Raw genomic sequence first — 26,849 nt, 5'->3', positions numbered from 1 at the left:
AATAATACATTATTAACTTATTGGTCTTAGAAAGTGAAAAGTGTAACTTAATCAGGTGATTTTCATATTGCAGAATCAGAGTTAGCTAACTAAAGTTGTCACTTCCATTTGCTTGACTATGATTGAAAACAATCAGCTGGTTGGTTTACTTAACCCATCGTACATTCCACTTGTAAATGTCATCCATCCTACCTTGTTTATTGTAATGTTAAGTATGTTTTTACGGCGATATCTTGAGAAATATTCATCAGCGGTGAAAATTAATGGTATATTTGGATTCAGGAGGTAAAAAACTATAAAGTAAGATATCAAAATTAAAAATTCGTTTGGAGGCACCTGTACGGAATAATTACCTCTTCGTCATGCATATTTTTGGTTAGTTTTAAGAAACGGAAATTACCTCTAGGTTTTACTGTTACATATGGATGCTTCCTTTACTACCGTGCTTGCTATGCTAGATATTATTTGAACCGTTTTGCTTGGAGCAACAGGCAGTAGGTACCTGGTAAAAATTTCCTCCAAACAATGTTGTTTTTACGCCCATTGGAACGTTATTTCATGTTAAGAAGAAAAAATTTCATTATTTTTTTAGCCATTCATTCCTTTAATTTGAGCTTTATCCTATGATTCTACTGCTTTTCATATGCTTAACAAATTTACGTTAAAATACACAAGTTTGCAAATTGCTCAGTAAAACAATTGATTTCAACTTTCTAAGACGTACCTAACTAAAAGTCTGAATTATTATAGGTAACGTAATCCCTTGTTTATATAGTAGGCCTATACAGTACATTGCAGAATTGACTGGCAAATAAGAAATCCAAATGTAATATTGATTACTGGCTTAATGATATATCAAGATCAGCTGTAGAGAAGTAAACAAAAATCAGCAGTAAATGGTTTCTAATGCTATTCTTATGGAGAACATTATACGATATATCTAAGTTTGTGTACAAATTTAGGGAATTTCACTATTTTTCCCGCCGTCACGGGATCGAGACCTTTGATTTGAGCCCTCTCCCGTCGTTCTACGACTTCCCAGTCGCCCACAATTTTGACGCAAAGAATCGGCTTACCTAATTAATATATAGATAGATGATTTTATAAAAAAGTTAGTTAGGTAGGGCCTATGAATTATTAAAACATTTTGCCTTTTTCTTTGGGTTATCCTACAAGGCTTTAGTGAAGGCGTATTTCTAGGTATGTGATCAGCGATCAAGTTGAACTTAAGTTATTTCCTTCTTATTATTATCAAAATTGACTTGAAATTTGTTGTTTCTAAATTATATCTCCGTTAAAGCTAGGTCAGCAGCTGCTGCCTCTCTGATTCCATCCAAGCTCGCTCCTTCCCTAATCAGGGTTGTGTCGTCTGCGTAAAGGAGAGCTTCCTCCTCACCACTGAAGTCGTTTATCATTACGAGAAAGAGCAGAGGGCCTAAAATAATATACTGAGTTAGTTATACTGAGCCTATAACTCGCAACAGACACATTTCATAACATTAGGCCTACACAAGATGAAAAACTAAAAGTTCAATTAGTAGCCTACAGATGTATAAGGCTGACTCAATATGTAAAATTTTGAAATCTAATTCATTTGTCTTTTATTGTTTCAGATGGAAAGTAAACCATGATGTAAACAGCTTAAATGGAGTAAGCGTTTGAAAATCTGCACATGTGCAGTAGAATCCAATTGATAATATGACGTCCAATATACTGGAAGAAAATGATTTGGATTTTGATGCCAGTGTTTCCTCATTTAATAGTGATACTGAGAAAGTCGATAGCTCATTGATAAGGAGAATTTTATCTGAAATGAAAAGTGAATTCAACAGAGGAAATGACAATGATGATGCTGCTTCCGATACCGCTAGTGTGAGTAACTTGGACGTCAAAAAAGAAGGTCTTGAATCAGCAATGGCAGATCCATCGAGTGAAGTAGATAACGATCTTAGTGAAAATACTGATGAACAAGTCATGGAAGAATCTAAAAGAACACCTATTATCATAAACAAGACCATCTTTGATACAGAAGAAGAAGGAGATGAACAAAAACCTCGTTTAATTTTGACTTTGAGAACAAGTGAAGAAGATAGAGAACTTGGGAGACTGGGGAGGAGGAGCAATGTCTGTCATAGTACAAGTGACAGTTTGAATGCCAGCTACTCCGATGTGAGCGACACCTCTGAGGACAGGGGCACTAAGTGGGAGAGCATCAGTCGTAGATCACTGAGAAGTAGCTCAAGACTGACAGACAGAGAAAACGAGAGTTCAAATATGAAACGATCATCAAGACGCTTCTCCAAGGAACACTGCCGAGAGTCGGTTTTGCAGAGTGCAATTGCTCGGAAAGAAAAATCATTCAGTTCTCTCGGTCAAACTGAAGAACGGACCACAAGAAGGGGGGCGAGATCTCCCCGACAGAGTCCTGGAGACACAAGGGTAAACAGACCTCTTACAAGGTCAAAATCTCCCAAAATGGGTGGTGCGTATGATATGGAAGGGCAAGGTGAGTTGTGTGATACAAATACATTGATGGCGATAAAAACGGAATCAGATTTCAACTTATCCTTAATGAAATCAGAGAATGAAGAAATGAGTGAAGATTCAAACGACACCGGTAATAATAACAGCGCCAGCACAAATAGCCAAAGTAGTGAACCCGCCGATTTAAAACCATCAAAGACTGATAAGCTGTATACTAAGACTGGTAAACGGCGAACTAAACATTTTAAAGGTCTCAGATACTCTCTCACTACTGGTGGAAGTGTTGCTCGCAAAAAAGCATTGTTAGCAAAAAGAGGCAGAAAAAAGAACCAAGAAGGAATGCACAGGCAAGAAAATTATAATAGAGAAGATAATGTAAAAACAGAAGAATCAAATCATAGTTTACTGCTGCAATCTGATACTGCTGATGACAACAATATAACTGAGACCAATTTTGTAGCAGAACCTGTTCAAGATTCTGAAGAGTTAGTTCCTAAACAGGATGTGGATAGTACTTCTGATCCACTTATCAGTGAACCTGGTAAGTTATGCTATTAAATTAATATCACATTAGAGGACCCATGCTGCTCCGCAGCGTTGAAATAAATATCATATCCGAGAAATAATCAAATTTATGATTTTTGATTGAGTAATTTAGTATCTTGAACATAACTGATTCAAACGATCAAAAGCTCAAATTAAAGCCTATAATTTACTGATTATTTAAGTTCTAAGCATATAAAAACATAAACAATACTGGAGCTATTAATTTTTAATCATAGAAAAAACTTTATAAAAACTAATTTTTATTGGTTTTTCACCTTGCGTTTGCTTGAAACGTGTCCGATTTTAATAACTATAATGACAGCCGGTATTTCATTTACACGGTATAAATAGGTACACTTTGTTTCACAATTTTCTTATACTATCAGTCGGAAATTAATACATTTCTCATTTAATTTAATGTTCAGGCCTATATATTTAACATGTACACTAAACATGTAGGCCAAGCATTTAGTTTAGTTCAAAACAGGTATTTACCTTTGTCTATAGCTGAAACTGTTGCAACTTGAGTTACGGCCGTTTTTAATTTATTTCTGTTTGATATGCTAATATGAATAGAAAATTGTTTACAAATTTGTTGTATAACAAATAATTGTAATTCCAGTAACGGAAGGAAATGGTAACCCAGAGCTGCCAGAAGACATTGATCATAATGTCATTGCTAAACGCAAGTATCCAGAGGACAGTGATGACGGTAAGGGCAACTTTATGTTAATTGTTCCATCATCGCTAGAAATATTTAAACATTATTTTTCACCACACTAGGATGTCAATTGTTTTCAGAACCTCATTTGATGAAAAAATGAATCTTTGGGTAAGCTGCAGATTTATTTTGTCAAAGTAAATACAATCACTACTAACAACAACAACACACAAATAGGTTAACTAACTTCTACCTCAGATGGATGTTAACTTCATTGTACTCAATGAACTATGATTTAAGAAATCGATACATCCTATTATCAGAGTGCCTACAGCTCCCAGCTAACATAATCTCTCAGGAAAGTCTTTCATATTTTAGTTGTGTCCCTTGTGTGCCCAAAATGTTGATAAAATATACATTTGATTTATTTATTGTAAATAATCTTTCTTTTAGTCTTTTGTTACAAATTATCTCGTATTTTCAGTATGATGGAAACTTAAATAGAGGACGTCAACTATTGCATTAGCAACACATTTTTCAATTTAAACTCCGTAACAGAATAAGCTTATTCTGATGTTGCTGTTTGTCTAGTAAATTTTGCATAGGTAGTCGTGTAATGTTTAATGTTGTAAAGTAGTTGTATTATTGCTACGTCAGTTCATGCATGCTGTTACAACTATTATCGCAATAGAGAAATAATATTCACCAAGTTCGATGTTTGTATTAAATTAATTAGAATCCAAAGAAGAAAAGCGCATGTGTGTGGATGCTCCGTCGCCAAGTCAAGGAGACGCAGATGCTGAACCTGATAAACCAGAGGCCACTGCCATCTCAATCGGGGTATGTTTCTCATATCTACAATAACAAGTGTTTACCTCATAAACTTACCTTTTTAGTAGGCTTGTTCAAAAATAATTCAGGCTATTTATTAAACTTAAAATATGTTGCTAATCCTCTACAGAAACTAGTTTCTTTGACAACTTGTATAAAAGAAATAGTAGTTTTCAATACCAGGAGCGAAAGTTGCCCTTTTTGGTACACAATCGTGTTTGGAAATACGATTAAGTACCAAAAAGACACTTTAGCTCCGTGTGATGAACAACTATTTTCATCATACTGTGGAAATAACCTTCTAATCGTTAAAAAATTTGACCACATAATTTAAGGTTATTCAAAGTCGTCATCAATGTTTACCAGCGACCAACGGATGTTTACATTTTTTTGTTTACAAACATAGCTTTAATTATCATGTGATTAGCATTGTTTTCATAATACACTGAATACAATTTGGAGGTTAGCAAACCGTATGTTCTTCTGTTCACTATTTGAAGTTAACTTAAAACGATGAATTTGGGGACTGTTTATAGAACTAAAAGATAAAAACATTGTTTCTCAAAGTCTAATGTAAAGTTGGAGGAAAAGGATCAGCTGATTTTTATTTGATCTAAATTCACTTTTCATTTGCTCTCGATTACTTATTTATTTTCCTAATACGCACACTAGTGTTTCTTTACCATTTATTTTTATATTTAAAATAGGCATATGCTTATTTTACTGTTTAACATCGTTAAAGTAAATAGAAATAGGCATAAGCCAGTTTTGCATTGGGGTGAAAATTTTGGTTCATTACTAGTTCAGAAAGTTATTTTCTGGCACTTGCTTCAATTATTCCTGTCTTCGGGTTCGCCTTGTACTTGAAACTCACTCTCACAAGCTCGTCTTTGTATCACACGTAAAATATGATGTTCTTGTGTTCGTCTTTGCCTCGCACATGAACTTGTGCGTGCACCGGAGAATGCCACTTTCAGTACTTGTAATGAAATAATATTTCATAGTATATCATACTACTGTAATTAATAACAATTTTCAAAGCTACACATTAATTAAGCTAATCAAAAATTCATTTCTGCGGTAAACATTTATTATTTACTTTTTACTCTGGTAGGTTGGCACTGCTGGAATCTGCTTGTGTAACAAGAGGGACAACATGTTCGCCAAGGCCAATGGCTGGAGAACGGAACTCTACTGTCAGGCTGTAGACTCTCTGGACGGCCGACCCATCGGTTGTTGTAATACAGTGGACAAGGTGGGTCTATTTACATCACTGACTTTAAAATCAAATAAAAATTTCCAGCTATATTTAAAAAAAATCCAGTAATCTTGTATTTCGCTAATAATTTTCGCTCCCATTGGATCCCATTTCCCATTGACCTTTTGTAAGAAAGCATCACTTATTGGTAGCTCAATGACAAATGACATCTGGGTTCAGAATCAATCTCGCTTGGATAAAACCAGGGACCTTCAAGGCAATCACTGTAACCACTTACTAGGTACTACATCAATTGTTCAATTGTATTGATTGATTGAGATAAAACACTCAGAGATATGATGTTAATATACATTATCTAAAGAACAATACTTATGGCTTGTAGCATCTGGCAACTGAGCTTAGACGAGACCCTGAGGTTGTTCTGAGGTTCTAAATCAATCAAATGACAAGTTCCGTGAATTTTTTAATCATTCGTATTATTAATTGTTTTATGCTGTTGTATTTATTTGTTTTGCTGTCGCTTGTTATGCCTGTATTAAATGTTGACGGATGCCATGCAATTTGTATTTGTTTCACGGCAATAAAGATATTATTATTATTATTATTATTATTACCCTATCCCCTCCTGGTTAGTGGCGGTAATCGCATACAATGTGTCACAATAAACTATAATATGTAACATAAAACTGGTTGCTGATATATAACGACTAAGTAAATATGACGACTTCACATGTTTGTTTGCAGGACAATGCCCGTTTGTTGAGACCAAGTGCTCGTGTTCCATTCCTTTTGTTGTGTGATGTCCACTACAAACGTCTGCTGAGGCACAACTGCTGTCCTGGCTGCGGCATATTTTGTACACAGGTCAGCTACAAATACAAAACCTCTGTTGGAAACTCTGATCTGAATTTCATTTGTATACTATAAGTAGATCATAAAATGTTTTTACTTAGGCCATTTTCCAATCTGATTTGGCTTCAAAATGGAGAGAGTTATGGTGGTTTTAGGTTTTAGGGGTTTTTCGTGAGAGTTGGCTTAGTTGAATAGAATAGGGTTAAACTGGTACAAGAAACACAAAACTTTATACTACACAAAACATTGGAATATTTTACTCTCACTGACTGCGTTTTCAACTACCTATCTGATCCAAACGAAATTTCACACTTTGCACACCTCTAATGTTTTCATTATTTCCTGTTTCATACTAACTTTTCCCTTTCAATTTTTATACAGGCCTAATTATTTGTGTTGCTTAATTTTTTAAGCTTTTTGTTAGGGAACAGTCCAAACACTTGTTACTATTGAACATCAGCTTAGTGTTGGTTTAGAAGCTGACTGACTGGTTGTTTGCAGGGTACGTTCATGCAGTGCTGGGCGTACCACCACTACCACAAGGACTGCCAGTTGGAGGAGGAAGGCAAGGAGGCTTGTCCACACTGTGGCAGTGAGGACGCTAGAGAAGTCATCATCGGCCTCGGCGCTCACAAGTATCCTGTGTTCATGCCTCAGCAGAAACCAAACAAGAACACGTACGTAAAGTCACTAGATATAATACAATATAGAGAAATGAGCTCAGCCTGCTTACTTGAGAAAACTGAGTCCAACGGCTGATACAGCTCACCCTCACACAACTGGGCCTTTATCAGATAACCTAAAAAGTTGGTTAAAACGGGCACCATGTAAAGTTAAAGTAAAACTATAAAAACAGGTAAAATTCAGAATAAATTAATGTTTTATTCATATTATATGGACTTAGCTGTGTATATCAATGCAAGGTTTGCAATGTTTTCTTATAAAATATACTGTGGGCCTACTCAAGAAACAATAACTGTATTCAAAGTGATCTTATATTGCCTTCCTGTCTGCTGTAGGCTACTAATTAACCATAGGCCCTAGAGCATGATGACAATTAGTTCTTCTATATTGCACATTTTGTTCTTAAAATTATAAACACTTTTTTAGAGAAAGTACAAACAAAGCTTAATTTTAACCAGGCTGATTATAACTATCTAAATGCACACTCATATAATTTAAATAAAATATTTATTCATGTAAGTATTTAATAACATTCAAAAATGTATTTTAAAGAATCAGTGGATTCATAAAAAAACTATACCTACACAGACACAATTTTACTTACTGTGATGTCTATCCATATTCATACTTCATAGCCTATCATGTAGTTAATTTGTAACTGTGTAAAAAACAAATTTCAAATTCACAGTTTAACATCTTCAAAGTACCAAGTCTTGTTTATAAAACCAATTTAGATGTACTCGTCCAAACTGCTACTAGATATGTATATTGCAGGCCGAGCGCAAAGATGACGTTTACGTACAGTTCGCAAGTGGAAGAAGAAGACAAGCAACTGACCCAGTTGGAGGAGGTTTTGTCGAAGATCCCTCTAGTTCCGTCGTCATCACTGGTGTTGCCCTCTGGTCTACAGATCACCTCGCAGGGGCTGCCCACACTGGACAAGGACAAGTTAGAGACGTTGTTGCATGCTGTGTGCGATATTGACATTCTTAGCTTGCCCAGGTCTGCTTATAGTTACACCTATGTTTTGTTTATTTTTGCACCACATTCGTCATGAAATGCTCACTTTCACCAGTTGTAAGAAGTTTTTTCAGTTGTATTGCTTAATAATATTTTATGGGGTTTATTTCAAAGGAAAGCCAAGTGGCTAAGGACAATAGTGCACTAGCCCGACCATGGTGAATAGGGCCGCTTTAGTAAATGGGCCCCCCAGGGGCACAAGAGGTTTTAGGTTAGTTGGGGGCACGAAGAGAACAATATCTCCCAATGAAGAGTGGGCCAATTATATTTTAGACCTATAGTACATCACTTGCAAATCACTGGCCAGATGACGACGACCTGTTGCATATATGACCAGTTTTACAGTAGACTTAAGTGGAATTTCACTAGTCAAAATGCTGCCCCCAATGGTCGGAAGACCAGTCTTTGTAGATTGGTGCGGACTGGGCCTGACTCATCTGCTGCTTCAGTAAAACAATTCAACACGTAATGACGCGTTGCACACTTCCAGTGACTTAATTCGGACCCAATTAATTCTTAGTTATCAAGCAAATATTGTACACTGATTTGTCCTCACAGTATAGTGATTACTTTTGTACATTTTAACACTGAAAGTTTTACGATGGCTAGCTATAGAATCTTCATACTGTCAAAATACCTTTTAAAATGTTTCAAACTACCTTTTTGTAGGCCTGACAACCATAATTACATTCTCTTACGCTTACTGTGTCTATGATACGAATGTACTACAACAGCTTGGTCTTAAAAATCAGTCTTGATATAGATTTGTTGTCGTGTTCATGGTTGTGTCATACTCTGGCCAAATAGTGTACTGCAACCATCAGTTTAGGTTTTTTCTTGGTCGTGGTTATGTTGTGCTGTTGTGCCATTGCCTGGAGGGTTTTATTTGTAAAGTGGGGTTCATCTAGCTCACCTGAGAAATTAGAGCGCAGGAACTAACGGATAGTCTATAATTTAAACATATAACACACACACTACTTAAAAAATTCTAAAAACAGGTTTTATGAAATGAAATAAATAATCTATAAATTGAATAAACAAACACAAATTGGGTTTGGTTGTTATTATTTAAATTCAGGAATGAATGTTCAAAAAGTGTTTTCTTTGAAAGTAAATTCTTTGTAACCGACTCAAAAGAACTTAGGGTAATACATTTAAAAAATAATTATTTATCTAAAGATTCATTATTTATTACTGGGGCACATACAGAAAGTGATGCAAGAATGTCATGTTGTTTATTTAGTATAGAGGCTGTGTATAATTTAACTTTGCTTTCAATGTTTACAATAGGTGTAAGTCTTGTTATCTAAAATGGTATAGCTGTACATAATTTAAACACAAAAGAAAAAAATACCAAAAAATACCAATTAAAGCATGAAAATGTTGAATGATCATTACTTTAAAATAGCCTACTGATAAAAAAAAGCTTCTCTTTAAAATGCACTTTAGAAGTTTCCAGTTAAAAAATAACATCTTAAATTTTGTTTAATATTCCTATGTTGATTAACTTATATTTTTCAGGAACAATGTGCTTTAGATGTGTGTTTTTGTAAGAACAATTGGTGTATGTTTTATACAAGTGGCATTATTATTCAATGCTTGTGTGAGATGTAGTGGTAGTAGTGGATGTTTTTGTATGTCTTTGATATTACTTTAGGACCCTAGAAGTTGATAATACCATTTACAATGCAACGTTTGATGTTGTAATTTAAGTATTTGTCATGTGGCTGTTTAAGGAGATGTTTTTTAAAGGGACAGAGTTAGGCACACTGACCTTATAAAATTAAGGCTATGGTCAAACTTGGTGGCTTGGTCTCTGCGACAAAGAATAAAAGTGTGTATGAAATTAAATGAGGACTGCCACACTAAGCGACCCACCCGCAACCAACGGTGACAGAAAAACAAATGCGTCTGGAACCAATAATTAAAGAGACAATATTTACTTGAAAAGAGTAATACTCGTATACAACAACAAACAGACATACTATGAGATTCCCTTATGAAAACTTACTTAATGTATGATATACTTATTGTGTATAGCAGTAATTTTGAGCGTTACTTTCATGGAACTGGTGAATCTAGTCCAGACAAAAGTTTAATAAATCAAGTTGTTAGGACACTGGTATTTCATATGTATTATAAAATATAGTTTTGACTACATGAACAATCAATTTTGTGGCTATATTTCGCCTAGAGAGAGTAACGCGGTTGGTATTGTTTTGAGGCACTGCCTCACATTCCTGACATTACGCACTTAGACACATCCTATTATATTCGTAGAACGGAATGTAAGAGATGACTCTTATATTTTTTTGAATAGCCAGAGTTCCAGTTTGATAAGCATAGTTGCAAAAACAATTAATTTTTCTTTATAAAATAAAACATCTTTTTTTCCTAATAGGAGAGAACAAACAACGCAACCAATGGCGGGTTAATGCCAGAAATATTAAATAAATTCTACCTAAAGATGAGTTCTTTTTCCCAAATTGCAATGACTATGCCAAAGGATTTTTTGAGACAAAAAATATATCTTATCAAATTTAACACAATATGTATTTATCTTGGGTGTTATTATTTTTAGATACACTTTAAGGAACATGTATCAAGCAGCAAAACATGGAGAACCAGAGAAACTTATTCATATTCTTGGTAAGTATCATTAGTAATATATTTCAGTAAAGTGTTAAGCCTCTCATACTGATTAATGTGGGGTTAATTAATAATGATTTATGGATGAATGTACCTTTGGAACTATGTCAAAGTGACATGTGTTAGGTAAACCCGGCAACCGACAGACTGGTCAAGTGTCCCGATGCGACGCTAAAATTTAGCAAAAATATCCTTCCGCCAAGTTCACCAATGGGCATTGTGCTGACCCCACTAGGTTCAATTGAAAACCCCTACTCTCTCTCTGTCGGTGTCAAATACCAATGCGTAAATTATATACAGTGCAAGAAATAAAAACATTTTCCTGAAAACTTACTTAACACATACATTAGGCGATTTGGTTGCCCGTCGATGAGTGATTAATTTGCCGGCAACCATATTGCCTAAATATTGCTTTTTCGATTGGATTGCCGTCAATTTTGACTTTGCCCGGCAACTTCCTGATTGCTCAATTTTCCCTGGTAATCTACCAAATTGGTGTCGATTCAGAGATCGCTGGGCTACAAGATTGCCAAGCGTGTGGGACCGAGCTATCATCTCTAGTGATATTCTCTCCGCGCATATGCACACTGACGTCTGACTGGCGTCACCTGGTGTAGTATTAAATCTTTATAATTCCATTACTGTATTTAAAACAGCTGTTATTCACTTTTAACATTTAAGGTTATATTGTTGTTATTGTTCTGTAAATTCAAGTTCCATTCTCACACTGATCAACAAACTCTGATTTGATTGCCACATGATATCAACTGATTGATTGCTGGACTAAAAAATATGTTTAAATCGGCTAAAAAATATGTTCAATCGCTTTATTTGCTAGCATAATCATATTTGAATAAACAAGCTAAATGATTAATTAGTTTACGGGATGTAAACATAATACGTAGAACCTTGATAACAAGACTCTCATGGGGATTGTAAAATAAGACTTGTTATCAAGGTTTTCTTCTTATCAAGGTTTGTAATAACACGTGATTAGAGGTAAAATAATTTTAAGGGGATTTGAAAATGACACTTGTTATCGAGGGTCTTCTTACCAAGGTTCCACTAAAAACCGTGTTAATTGTTAAACAATGCAACCATTATTTTTTTTTAATTGTTGGTATGTCATAAACCATGCTGAGTGCTCCTGAATTACTATTATAATATCTAAAAATGTAATGTACTTTGTTTACCTCGCTATGTAACCTAAATCAGTGTAAGACGTTCTTTTACCTACACATGTTAAAAAAAAAACAGATGCCCATCTTGTGACGGGGATGGTCCTTGCACAGGTAATATACTACTTTTGGCACTATTATATTTTTAGTTTATGGTATAGTTGATTAAGGTAAAGCCTACCAAATTGTAGAAACCTTAAACATTGAGTAGTTTAAGTATGAAGGCATATTTTAAATGTGCATTAGTTGACATAGTGTGGTTTTGTGTTGATAGCGGCTGGACTGAACCCCAACCATGTGTTCAGAGAGTGGGGCATGGGCTCTGCACTACATGCTGCGTGTGCTGGGGGTCATCTGACCTGTGTGCATCTGCTGATACAAGGTAAGGCTGGAGCACCAGGCCCATGTCACCTTTGCTTCAGGAAATACAATTAGGATTTCTTTGGGAGAACAGGAGGCATACCTGAATGGAAAAGAGTCTAATCTGGCACAAGAAAAGATATAGTCTATACTATATACAAATAAATATAATATTTCTATGTCACTCATACTTCCTTAGTTGAAAATGCAGTCAGCGATAGTGAAATATTCAAATTGCATTTGTAAAGTTTTGTGAGTCTTGTGCCAAATTAATTGAACTCTTTACAATTCAAGTAAGCCTGCTATCCTGATCCTCACAAAAAATCATAAAACCCTAGGCTCTTGTGTTTTATGTTATATTCTTAACCTCAAGTGTTGATCTTGTTTAAATGATAAAAATGTTAGTAAAATTGGATTTTTTGTCTTAAAAAAACTGCAAAATTCTAGGAAGCATCATAGGAAGTTTCCACAGCCCCATGGTACCTGGCAAAACTCTTATACATATAGTATCCTCTTCATAAAAATAGTTAGTTAATGGCATGTATGCTCCATGTCCTGAGAATATAGTTTCACTATTTGTGTGTGTTGTGGCAGCTGGGGCCAATCTGGATGTGGTAGACAGGGACCAGAACACTCCGTTGATGCAAGCCTGTGCCAACAGTCACAACGACGTGGTCAAGTATCTGGTCAAGGCAGGAGCCAGTGTCACCTTCAAGGTAAACCAATCACTGTTGAGAGGAGAAGAGTGAAGGGAAGACACGTACAGTCATATCTTTGTCTCTAGGGGGACGAAATGTTGTGTGTTCTTTAGTCTTATCTGTACTTCTAAGGTAAGCTTACTGCTATACCCTCAGCATGCAAATCAACCTCCTAGTCCATAGCCTTTCTTTGAGCAAAACTAAATTGTGTGTGGATATTTTTGAAATCATTATCAACAATAATGTTTTAAGATATATTACTCACCATGTCAATCAGGTTTAAATAGTTAATGTGGAGGTTAGGTGGCATCATCAGGTAGTTTATATGAGTTCAGTCAAGTTTTACATCTACCAGCTAGCTGACAATGCCACCATTGTGAAACAAGTCCTACCTTATACTTGAACCATTTACTGGTCAACAGTTGATGGTAAAACTACACAAAACTACACTATATACACTATTATACAGTTTGTTGTTTCTTGCACTTGTTTGGACTTCAATACAGCTAAGTCTGCTATCCTCACTAAGTCTTAATTATCTAGGCCCTTGTGTTCTATGTTACATCCTTGATCACATAATTGTGTATTTGTTCAAGTTCTGTTTCCTATGATTCCCCATTAGTCTTGGACTAGTTAAACATCTTAAACACAACACTATACAACTATAATATTAGCGTTGATAAAATGAACCTTCTACAATACAAGTTTACGTTTTCTCCATAGTTTTTCAGGCGTGTTATTAGGTTAGTGTGTGTTGTAGGGAGGAGATGGTATGACAGCACTTCACCTGGCAGCCAAGACAGGCAATATAGAGGCTTGTCACTACCTAATCTCCAACCCCAACACTCCACGCAACTTTATAGACTCTGTGGACGACGGTCGCTGGACCCCCCTGGTGTGGGCAGCCGAGCACAAGCACTACAAGGTCATCAGGTCAGTATCCAACGCGGCTAATACTAAATGAAAAGCACATTTGCATATTACTTAGTTTGAGTTTACAGAATCAGTAGACGAAGGCAACAGTTGCCTGTCTGCTGGGTTGCTATTGAAAACTTTTAGTTAACTTGTAGTTTAGTCTTGATGAAATTGTTAAATTTACATTAAATAAACTGTTCCTTTGAAAAAGTATTAGTTTAGGGTAAACAATTAAGCCTTAATAGCTATTTACCTTACAAGAGTAGTAAGAGTGTTTTTACATCACACAGGTGAATGTTGTGCAACGAGCAGAAGCAAGTTGCATAATTCACCTAAGTGATGTAAACACGCTTTTGCGTAATGTACAAGATTTCACCTGACCCGACAATATACAGGGGGTTTCCTACAATATTTTTCATTATCCATTTCACTCATCTTATAAGAGTAACGTTCTTTCACTAACAAAGGCTAGGTTAGGAAAATTCTTTAAAGCATAACAGCAAAATCCAAGCGCACAGCTGATTTCTAGCGTTAAACGTCGTTGGCTCCATAGAGGTATAATTTTTTAAGTTGAGCACTCAATGTTATTTAAATGGGTTTCATTACTTCACCGAGTGAGTTTTTGAAACTTTACATCACTCGTGAAGTAAAGAAGTTTTATACATCACGCTTGGGATAGGGAAGTTTAACATGGCGGGTTAGGTAAAATACTCTTTTACTGCCTTTATACACGATTAGTATGGTTATGAATGTGTTTAAATTATGGGTTTTTACCTTCAGTCATGTTAACATTTTCATAAGTTAGATCTTTGGTTATATTGATGAATTATTGTACTAATGTAGGGTGCTTTGAAACTTTGAAAACCTAATCCAAATTGAAAACTGATAGTGATAAGACAATTTGATTTTGTTGTTGTAAGTTTACATGGATTGCAAAAGAGATCCTAAATTGATAAAGAATTAGACAAATTTATTTTTTAATAGGCAGCATTTCTGAAATACCAATGTCCGGTAAGCGCTCCTATGTTTTCTCTGACTAACCCTTATCAAAACTCCAAAATTGTTTGAGGCAACCCGTTTTGAAGGTTTTTAAATAGAGAGCTTATTCTTTAAATAGATGCTAAAGCGCATCTACCATGTATTTCAGTGCCCTTAATTAAAATTTGTGTTAATTACTGTTAATCCTCACATGATGGAGGCTCAGACGTACTTGGGAAGTTTCACCTTAAGCAAAGTTCTCTAAGAAAATGTATACTCCTATTTAATCTACAAAACCTTGAGTGATAAAATAATATAAGTACAGAGCAGCAGTATTGTAAAACATCTGTAATTTCCCAGGTTCCTGTTAGAGAAGCGAGCAGACCCGTTAGTGAGGGATGCAGAACAGAACATAGCGCTACACTGGGCAGCGTTGTCCGGCAGCATAGACATAGCTGAGGCGCTGCTCAACTACGGCTCGGAGGTCAACTCCACCAACGCCCACGCCGATACTCCACTGTGAGTCTACATCGTGGTATCAATAAACATAGTGTTTTGAACTTATTAGATTTGTTTTTTAGCTTGTAGTTTGTTAAGTATTACTCCTTACTAGTTTTTGAACTTCAAAATAAGCGTTATACTTTAAGAACCACCCTACATTTTGAATTGAATTTTAGTCAGTGAAAAAAAACCAACATTTTTTAGTTAATGCCAATATGCGTGATTTGGTTTAGGGTCATTAAATGTAAATATTTGCTTGCTATTCATTTTCAAAACACACTTTAGAGAAGGTGGGAGAGGTATAATTATCCACAATGATTAGATGGGTTCTATAGCTTTCCCTTAAAACATTTTGTGTTTCTTTCATAAAAAATTTCACTGGTGTAGACACTTAGAAATCTTAACCTCGTTTTATAAACATAGTTATATCCTTCTGTTAATAAAGTAAGTACGCCTCCAGTGTAAACTGGCAGTGACACGTGTTATAATGAACAATTGACTTTGCAAGCATTACCAGTGGAATCAGTTGTAATTTAGGGAGATTGATTTGGCATTGTATCAATTGATGTCAAGCAAAGTATAATTACAATATATCACATATTTAATTGGTCCTCATGGTTCTCCGCAGCCACATAGCAGCACGTCAGAACGCGTACGACTGTGTGATCCTACTGCTGGCCAGGGGTGCGCGCGTGGATATGCACAACAGGGCTGGCTTCGTGCCACTGGAGTGTGTGCCTGGCGCACCCAACGACACATACAACGCTATCAAACTCACGGTAGAGCTGCGCAACCTTACACTCAACGTGCAGAAGAGAGCGCAGAAGATACTGACTAAGTGAGTAATACAGTTAAATGTATTTATTCAAATTTATTATTCATTAGGTAGGCCTATTTAATTTCTTCCACGATTTATAGCTGTAATAACTAAGGAGGTTATTTTAGTATAGCAGGTAGGAGTAAATAAGCGTTGGATTTTTCTGTGAGTCGATTATTGGATGCAACTACTCTAGTTTCAATTCAAGTAGAAAAATGTTTTTAGTATTTATACTTTTTAATTAGTTATATTTTGATGATTTGATTGTTGTGAAATCCTAATAAAATCCATTTCCATTGCACTACATTTTATATTATGGTACTATTGTTAGTTATTCTAATCTTCTGCTGTTATGACTTCCAAAAGCCAGGAATTTTATTTTTTTGAGCAGAGCCTGTATTTGCAACGAGATCACATAAATCTCTTGCCTATTTTGTAGGATCAAGTAATTTTTGGTTGTTATCCAATGGACAAGATATACAACATATGGTGGGTGTTACAGTGACATCACACGAGGTTATGAGGCCAACCCTGTACAATGTGTAAACGCTGTAGACGATGAACCGGAGCCTAGGGACTTTGTTTATGTCATGGAGAACTGCTTCACCTCCAACATCAGTGTGGATCGAACCATCACCTCACTGCAGGTAATTTGAAACCGTTCAAAAATATTTCAATTTGAGTTTTTTATTGTCTACCAGTCCTACCGTGTTGTGTGTAAAAAACTACAAATGTCTTCTTCCTTTTACTGACATTTTTTTCAATTTTTGTATTGTTTGGAAAATTGGAAACGACCATTTCATCATATTGTTACCACAAAAACATTCTTGATCTTTGGGCTTTTAAATAAATAGTCTTAGCTAAAGGAACCAGCTAATCTCAATAGTAAATACTGACGTCAATACAACTTCTTTAGATGTATGTATTAATAGAAGGGCTTGTCTGGTCTATAGGGAGGGACTTATGACCTCGGGGTTTGATTCAAACCTTGCCAACCACCAGTAGCTTCAAGCAATGTTATGACAATAATGGTGTGACCCAGTGGTTTATAACGGACGCGTTGCAGAAAGTCAACAGTCCCGGAAGGTCAAATAATTTATACCTGTGCCGCTAGGTCAAAAACTACAATGTTTGCAGTGTCTGTAGATCAAAAATCCCAGTAAGTCAAATAGTACAGTCCGAGCTAAAAACATGGTCTATGTTAAAGCAATTGACTTATTGAGAATTTGACCTAATGCAACAGCAGTTTTAATATAACGAAATAAGATAAAATATAAGTTCAGTTTCGCTGAGTCAACAGTGCCGGTAGGTCAAAAGTATAATCTGTTAAAAACAACGATAGTCCTCTCGACGCATGACTTCAATAATTTCGTGTTTTGGTGTACTTAAAGTTGTGCTAAAATTTTGAAAATTGGCACAGAGCTTCTTGGTTAGTCCTACTCGATGACTATTTTGTTGGAACTTTAAACTATTTACCGATCTAATTAATAAAAATTGATATCTATGGTGAAATAGTTTTAAATCGTGATTTCTAACATGAAAAAGTTAGCATGCGAGATTTTTTTTGTTTTTGGGTTAGAGAGGTTTTGTCTGTGGCAAAGTTGTAGCCAAAAGTGTGATGCGTAAAATATATTTTTTGAATTTCTTACAATCAGTGGTTCAATAGATAACTTGGGTTGAAGAGGACGGCAAATTTAGCATTTCGCAACGCATGGAAAGAACTACATCGTACGATGCGACTGCTGAGTGGACTTTTAATTTACAGTTCTAAGGACATGAAAAAGATGAAATACAGATCACCAGTACATTCATATTATTTATAAAACATCCTTCTGTATTACCAGCTTACATTTTTCACTTATATTAATAAGAATACATCATAAACAGGGTGTTAAAAATAAGCGGGGAGATACTTTACCTAGTAATTCCTTGGGTCAAAATAAACAGAAAATGAAGGATAACATTTTTTCCAAAATCGTTTCGTTAAATTAGATATCCGCCAATTTGTATTTTTTACATACAAATATTTATCTTAACACTTTTTCAACCGATGTTTATGAAACTTGGTATGTATGTTAAGGTAGGGACCCATGTTATAAAAAAAGATTCATCTCGATTCACCCTAAAACTTCAAAATTTAACACTTAACTAAAATATAATATACTTTACTACACCACAATATTTACGTATCACCATAAATCTTTAATAAAATAAAACGTTCACATTTTTAAAATCCAAAATAAATCAACATAATCTTTCTTTTTTGAAAAATATAGTAAAAAAAGGCGATGTTAAAATAACGACAGGCGAGTTTCGATCTGGGTGTTTCAGGTTTGAACACAGGTTGTTGGGTGTTTCAGGTTGTTTTGGATTTAACATTAATTAACATTAATGTTTAATCCTCCTAGGTTTGAACTGATTGAGAGGAATACATGAAACCGAAGGGGGGAGGTGTAGCAGCAAGTGCACTAGTACTTACTAGTGTCCAATAACAATTTAAATGGATTTAACCAAAACCTTTTCTATTTAACTTATTTTTAGCTGTATGGTATTTGTATGGTTGGCATTTCAAAAACAGGTAAAATAGTATTAAAATTATATAAGAATGTTGTCTTAGTATTTGTGGTCCATCCCCCTTAAGGGATAAAAAAGTGATAAATAGCTTAAGACAGTAGATATTTATGGCTATTATTGATATACCAAGTCTCACTACTTTATCTATATTGTTAAAAAAATATAGCCAATCCAGGACTTTTCAACCATACTGTATAACGCCAACACGAAATTTTTCCGTTGAACTCCTCCGAATTTCTTAGGCGATTTTGACCATTCATGTCTCATTAGAAAGAGCGTGTCAAATACATTTGCAAACCAACCTTACATTTTTTAAATCCCCTGGGCTCAGCCCCAGTGGCTCTTAAAGAACCCATGTTATGCCTATGAAGAACATATTGATTTATTTATATTAGGATCAGCTCAATTAGTTGTTGTTATGCAATTCAAGGATATAATGTAGGCTACATTATTAACATGTTACTGATTTGTTTGAAATACTATATTTACTATTTCAATTTGGGTTTGCTGGATAATTTTATCCATTTTACCAAACAATAAAAATTAAGGGACAAAGTACTATATTTCATGAGCAATCATTGAAAGGACCGATTGAAGTCCTCATCAACCAAAAGAATGCCTACTAAAGCAAATAAAATTGAGACGAACATGTAATGCACAAAATCAGGTGGTTCTTAAGTATGTGAAAAAATGTATTGTTATTCAAAAACAGACGGAAAACTTGTAAACATATTCGTGATAATGGGTGTAACATGGCTACATTATCAATGACAAACGTGGACAACCTTATACGAGTGTAAGTAAGTCCGGAAAACAACTCTAAAAAACAATAAGCAATAAATTGCAAGAACCTATGCTTATATCATTGGGTATACACGTATCTACTGACGTGTACACTCAATGCTTATATCGAACTGTTATATGTACATCGTGAGTATTTCCATTAGTTGTTCCATTTAGTTGTGTGTCCATTAGTATAATATTTTAGTTGACTCTTTTAAAGTCAGCGGAAATTGTAACTGTTATTACCCTTGAAATAATGTTTGTGTAGTACTTTGCAATCCTACCAATGCTTATAGAATCATACGATTACAATTTTCTGGTTAGAATATGTCGCATAGGGTGGTGACTACTGTATCTAGTTTTTTGGAATTCATCCGCCATTTGGCCAAATATGAAATTTCTTATGGAAACCCCTATATTTTATCATGTTTTCGGATAGAATAGGTAATTTAAAAACTTTTTTACCTCTGACATTTTTTCGATAAACCCACTCGTTTAGGAGTTACAGCCTATGGAAAAATGACTTCCGGTGTAATACTTTTAATACTTCTAATACTTTTTAGTACATTTTACATCATGTAGCTCATAAACAAGTAAGTTTATAGCAAAAATGCGAAGAGTAAAAAAGTCTAACAATTGCATCCACATTCCAAAAAGACCATAAAATTCATTAAAAATATGAATTATACTATTTAAAAAATGGCGGCAAACTTGAAAAGTGGAAAACTTTTTATGTTATAGTCTTTAAGGAATGTAGATGCAATTCTAAGACTAATTTACAGTTTGCAATTTTGCTCTAAACTTACTCGTTTAGGAGCTACATGATGTAAAATGTACACCGGAAGTCATTTTTCCATATGCTGTACTCCTAAACGAGTGGGTTTATCGAAAAAATGTCAAGGCTAAAAACGTTTTTAAACTGCATATTCTATCCGAAAACATGATAATAAAAACTAAAATCATATTTTTAACTGCCACAAAAAATAAAGGAATGTCCCCCATTTAAAGTTTTCTCTAATTCTTACCGTTTCCGATTTCCCAATGGTGGCCTCCTTGAGTTGATCACCCTGTATATATGAATTTGAACGGATGGTGTTTTTGGCCTCTAGGGGCCTCAAAACGAAAAATTAAATCGGTCCCTGGTCCAGGTGTTTCTATAAGTACTACGGTAATAGCTTATTCCCTATATGGGAAATTCGCCAAAAACCTAATAGTTATATAGAACAATATTACATTCAACCAGCTGTTAGTTAAAACAAATTATATGGGACTAAAACAAATCGATGATTACAAAGATCCCTTTAAAAAATAATTTGAACATCCTACTATTTTACTATGCATATTTAATTAATCTGCCATACTCATACTTAAGAATTAAATGTATCAATGGTCATCATTACACATAGTATAAATAAGTCAACTCTAAATATGTGTCTTTACATTTGTTTCCAAATGCTGAATTTGTGTCACAAATGCTGGATGTTTACAGCTGTTATGTTAAGCAAATTATATTGTACTAAAAGCTAGCTTAGAAGGTTAGCGTCGGCTGCTAGACTTTTTAAAAATTGAAACTTAATTTCTAAAAAACTGGGACCCTTAATTATAATTATGGCTTTGACATTCCCTAGTTCTCAAAATTATCTTTCTTTCATCACAAAAATAATGAAAATCCGTCGACTGGTTGATTCAGAATGTGAAAAACCCCCATTCACGTTTTAATAATATATATGATAGTTGGACAGGTTTCAACCCTTCCGAGGCGTAATACATTTACACAGTTTATGTGTAGACTACATTATAACTCATAAAATAGTTCTAAAATTAAATGGATCTCCTTTTACAATCGTATATAATAACCAGAAATTTTCAGATCGTCCTTGCGTGTATTTCATGCCACAAATTTTGACGAAAGGCTTTTTATTACATCAACTATACCTATTTACAGTGTTGACCAAACAGTTGGCAAGAAGCATGAATAGATAAGCTATGTACCAAATATGATAATTTTAGCTCTATTCTAATTATGACAAAACACAAGTAACTAAAAGCGAGTTTTGTTGGTGTAGTAAGCGTTGCAGGAGGTCTACTTTAACTGAATCGACGTTCACTTTTATTGCTTTTGATCTTCCGGCACTGTTGACTCAGCGAAACTAAACTTGTATTTTACCGTATTTCGTTATATTAAAACTGCTGTTGCATTAGGTCAAATTCCCAATAAGTCAATTGCTTTAACATAGACCACGTTTTTAGCTCGGACTGTACTATTTGACTTACTGGGACTTTTGATCTACAGACACTGCAAACATTGTAGTTTTTGACCTAGCGGCACAGGTATAAATTATTTGATCTTCCGGGACTGTTGACTTCCAGCAACATTCCCTTTATAACTCACCTTGAGTGTTGTCTCCTGAAGAGTTCTCTCCACTACAGTACATTTTCAATTAACCGAGGTTTTTGGGACCGAGACTACCTCGGTTACAAATAACCTCGGGATAACATGGAAGACGCATATATTTTGAGTTTAGGGTTACGGTATTCAGTCAAACACTTGTAAAATATATCCTTTTTCCAAATAACGTATTGTAAAAAAAAACAAAAAACTAGAAACAAATTTAAACACTTCTTCAATTGTCACCTTTAAACATCATTAGAATTAGGATGCATTGCCGTCCAAGTGCCAAGTTTTTTCAAGTTACTGTACATTTGGATGTCGTGGCACTTGGACATTGTGCAACAGCTCAAAAATTATGTTTTGGATATCGTGGCACTGAATAATATCATTGGATGTCGTAGCACTTGGAGTTGATGCAACACTCCCTTTGAATTATGATAAACCAATACACTACATTATTTAAAATAAAACGCTAAGGTTAATATTTCTATTTCAAAAAGCATATAAATTGCATTTAGTTTAAGTTTAACCTGATCTATATTGACACAATCATGTATAAACAACATCGTAATAAAGACGATTGACACATTGTTTATGTTCTGCAGACGGCTTGTCCAATGTCGAGTCCAGTTTGCCATCGGCAGCCAGCCAACCTAGTACTGTGTGGTTTTAATCTTTAAGGTTATTGCGGTTCATTCTATAACGTTAATTGAATAATTGCAAATTCAATAAATTGCAAAATAATTGGTATTTTCATGTTTTTTTAATTGAAACATAATAATAACATAATTATTGTTTTCCTACTGAAAACAAAAAAATATATTTATGCAAAAAACGACCTCGGATAATCGGGATTGTACTGTATAAGCTGTATTGTAGCCGCAGTAAGGTGATGATGTTTTGTCTGTCCAGTCGTGTAAATGCAGAGACATGTGCACCAGTGGAGGCTGTATGTGTGGCAAGATCAGCATCAGATGTTGGTACGATGATGAGGGGAAACTGCTGCCAGAGTTCAACTTTGCAGGTGATTTATAGTTTACTAGCCGAGTACCTGTCCTTCGTACGGGGTAAGCGTATATGATAAAGCAATAGAGTTCCTCTAAGTTACCATTTCCATTGTGACAAGCTTGCAGCACACAGCTTTCTAAAACAATAAGATGCACAATATTTTCTAAGTACAGTCAGGAGCTGCAGAATGAATTTTCTTGATATCCTGCTATGTTGTACAATCATACCACATAGGAATAAAAATGTATTCCTATGTGGTATAAATACTCTAATGAGGCACAAGACTCTACAATCCACAGGAAAGTTTAGTTAATACAGAGACTACTGTTTTAACATTTTAAATTTTGATTTCAGATTGCAAAGCAAACAGTCAATGTCAATACTAATGAAAAAAACCTAAAAAAGTATTAACAGCCTCTGTTTTTTGTTTTCAGATCCTCCCATGCTGTTTGAGTGTAACCAGGCTTGCTCGTGCAACCGCCTGACTTGTCGCAACCGGGTGGTACAGCACGGCATCACCGCGAGGTTCCAGCTGTTCCGCACCAAGGGCAACAAGGGGTGGGGCGTGCGCACACTCAGGCTCATACCCAAGGGGGCGTACGTCTGCGAGTGAGTAGCCTACCTAAACATTATGTTAATATACCTAAGTTGACTGCAGTTCTGAATTGTTGACTTGGTGTTGCGCGTATTGGCTTCCAAGCAATTAACTAATTCCCTTCTTCAGGAAACTTAATTATCTGTTATTGCTTTTTGATTAAATCCACAAACACTGTTATGTTCAAGGTATATTGAAAGATAGGCCTATCTATCACCTTACAAAAACCAGCAAGTCTGGATTGCAGGGTTTGATTGCCCTTGTTATCAGTAGAATGGTTAGATGATTAGAATGAGTTGTCTCAGTGAGGAAGGGGTTTAAAAATTTAATAATTAGACATGAAGTGGACTTGTAGATTTCAAACTATTCAAGCACATCCATCACATTGCCTTTTTGACTAATGTAAAACTTCAAAGGCTGTTGTCAATGTTAACGTCATTGTAACAACCAGTTGTTTTACTATCTTGACTTTAAGGACTTCAGTGTTGAATTATTTGCTTAAAATTTTTAATGCTTAGTTCATTGTAGGCGATCTAAATAACTTCAAAATGTATACTAATGCAAATGTGAAGAATATGAATGGGAAGTTCTATAGTTCAAGTTGTTGGTTGTTATATATACACTTCAGAAGTGTAATTTCTGACAAATTACAACAGTCAACAAGAATTGCAAACTTAATCTGTTGGTCTCTTCAAAACATTTAAAAGTCACTTGCAGAATTTTACGGTACAGTAAAAAGCCAACTCAGAAGCACCATCAGCAAATTGAGATGCCTCTAAAAACAAACCTCAATTGTCTGTAATGGATAAACCCACTATTCTTTGTCACTGTTTTATTGTTATTGTATAAATCACAGGCCCAGCCCACCCCTGAGCTACTTAGGTTGGTATTCATTTGGCACTTACAACATCAGCCAAGTGATTATTTAGTGAACACTGAACATTCTATGCTTTCACCATAGGGCAGGACAAGTTGTTGGTAAAATAAGATGTTTTTACTTTTCAAAGAATTATGACAGAATAAGTTTGGTTTCAAATTTTATATTAATGGTGTTGTAAATGTTGTAATACTTTTATAGATACATTGGAGAGATCATATCAGACTGTGAAGCTGATACCAGAGAAGATGACTCATATTTGTTTGATCTGGATAATAGGGTAAGTGTTAAATAACCTACAATGCAAATATATTATATGTTTGTCATGTTTACATGAAAACTTGAGGTAAAAGTCTCTCTTAACACATTAGTCTTCCCACAGTTACAGTAAATATAAATTAGAGGAATAACATGTTGGAGGGGAGAGGATAGGTCTGCTTAGTTGATAACTTGGCAAACTTAAACTGTAGATTTATTTCAATTAGAGTAACTCCTTGTTACCAATTTTCTGGATTATAGATTAGTCTTACGTGTACAGGATCGTTGAGATAGTTTAACTGTACATCTCTTAAAACATATTCCTAGTTTGTGATAACTAGCTTTGATAACATAAAAATGCTTGTGTTTTAAAATTCAGTCTTCAGAGAATTATAACAAGTTTCAAAATCTATTTGGAATATTTAATAGCATCACAAATATTTACCTTCACATTTTTGCATGTTACAGCTTGCTTGTCTGGATACATACTTTCTTATCCTTCCTTGTTCTGCTCATTTTCCAGGACTAGGTGAATACTACGCCTCTCCATGTTCCTCCATTCCTCCTCAGTTCCTCTTCCTCCACCATCTTGTTTGGGTATTTATGTATAAACAAAAGGCAATATTTTAAACTTTCAAATTGTGGTGTGCAATGTATCAAAATATTGATTCAATTCTATTTGATTCAGCATGCATCGAAATAGAAAAATGCTTCCCGTACTTTTAAATATGTTTTCATCACTCCTTAACGAAAGTAACTATTTTCGATAACAGCTGATATCAATGAAAGTAGTCGTTTCCCAAGCTCTAATTTAGGGCGAGGGAAAATCGATCAGCTGATTTTCCCTCGCTCTAAATTTACTTTCCCTCGCTCTCAATTAGTTCTCCATTTATTCACTACGCGCGCCAATTTTTTGTTACGGTTTAATTTAATGATTTTAATCAGCTGTATGTATTTTTAAAAGTTGTGTTGTTCTTTTATTTTGATGTTTAAACAAAATTTATTGAGAAATATACGTAGGTTTCTTTTTAGAAGATTTTATTTTATTTTGATGTTCAATCAAATTAATTGAGAAATCAAATTGTTTTAATATACTGAGGTCTGCTATTCTGTGTTTGTGTATTTTTGCGTCGTGATGAAAAGTATCGTTCATAACTCGTACCGAAAGTTATTATCCGGCACTTGCTCCATTATTCCCGTCCTCGGCTTCGCCTCGTACGTGAAAATAGCTCTCACATACTCGGCTTCGCCTCGCACGTGAAATTGGGGTTCCCTGTGTTCGGCTTCGCCTCACACAAAAACTTGGGCGCGCGACGGAAAATGCCACTTTCGGTCCTAGTAATGAAATATACTATTTTCTATCTAGAAATTGTCTGTCTATGTCATACTTGACATTCTCCACTTTTTTCACACCTCTTGAGTCCTTTTTTTTAATTTGTGAGATTTTGTCAATTGTATGGTTGGCTTCTAAACATGTTATGCATTTTAAACATTCTTGCCACCAAGACTATGAAATTCAAATTCAATATATTAACATACCTTGTTTGTCTTATCTGTCTCTTTGGCTACCATTATAAAGCTACTTTATGCAAAAAGTGCTTTAACCTTTGTTTATTTTTATAAATGTTAGTAAGCAAAGTGCACTAGCACTAGCCTCCTATCAGTCGCAGATAAGTTACTAAAGCAGGTTTAAAATACAAAGCTGTGTCTTCATTGTGGGCGGCAACATTTATCATCTGATGTACATTAGGACGGAGAGACGTACTGTATAGACGCTCGCAAGTACGGCAACATTGCCAGGTTCATCAACCACAGCTGTGAACCCAACTTGCTACCAGTCAGAGTGTTCATTGACCATCAGGACCTGCACTTCCCTCGTATAGCCTTCTTTGCCAACCAGGACATACAGGCTAATGATGAACTTGCGTAAGTAGCAAAGCTATCCAGCCGTAAAACTGTGATTTACAAA

At 35.0% G+C, this 26,849-nt stretch overlaps 1 protein-coding gene across 2 annotated transcripts in view; it reads left to right on the top strand.

Annotated features, from left to right (window-relative positions):
- Positions 1-26,849, top strand: part of LOC128992279 (histone-lysine N-methyltransferase EHMT2-like) — a 30,866-nt gene that overhangs the window by 2,697 nt on the left and 1,320 nt on the right. The window contains exons 2-19 of one of the 2 annotated variants that reach the window (XM_054415770.1): positions 1,614-3,025; positions 3,653-3,742; positions 4,428-4,531; positions 5,637-5,777; positions 6,486-6,605; positions 7,095-7,270; positions 8,052-8,225; positions 10,879-10,946; positions 12,399-12,506; positions 13,079-13,200; positions 13,943-14,115; positions 15,436-15,594; positions 16,205-16,414; positions 16,896-17,040; positions 23,055-23,166; positions 23,585-23,759; positions 24,824-24,902; positions 26,631-26,806. In XM_054415770.1, coding sequence (XP_054271745.1) covers positions 1,699-3,025; positions 3,653-3,742; positions 4,428-4,531; positions 5,637-5,777; positions 6,486-6,605; positions 7,095-7,270; positions 8,052-8,225; positions 10,879-10,946; positions 12,399-12,506; positions 13,079-13,200; positions 13,943-14,115; positions 15,436-15,594; positions 16,205-16,414; positions 16,896-17,040; positions 23,055-23,166; positions 23,585-23,759; positions 24,824-24,902; positions 26,631-26,806 — 3,659 coding nt within the window. In that variant the 5' untranslated portion in view covers positions 1,614-1,698. Of the gene's footprint in view, positions 1-1,613; positions 3,026-3,652; positions 3,743-4,427; positions 4,532-5,636; positions 5,778-6,485; positions 6,606-7,094; positions 7,271-8,051; positions 8,280-10,878; positions 10,947-12,398; positions 12,507-13,078; positions 13,201-13,942; positions 14,116-15,435; positions 15,595-16,204; positions 16,415-16,895; positions 17,041-23,054; positions 23,167-23,584; positions 23,760-24,823; positions 24,903-26,630; positions 26,807-26,849 lie in introns of both variants that reach the window. The other variant, XM_054415769.1, reaches the window with a different exon arrangement.

The sequence above is a fragment of the Macrosteles quadrilineatus genome, unplaced genomic scaffold (genome assembly GCF_028750875.1).
Source record: "Macrosteles quadrilineatus isolate MER2022 unplaced genomic scaffold, UCM_ALF_1.0 Scaffold_4__1_contigs__length_99947679, whole genome shotgun sequence".
Taxonomy (NCBI): Eukaryota; Metazoa; Arthropoda; class Insecta; order Hemiptera; family Cicadellidae; genus Macrosteles; species Macrosteles quadrilineatus.
Note: the sequence above shows the minus strand (reverse complement) of the source record. Positions and strands in the feature narration are given on the sequence as shown.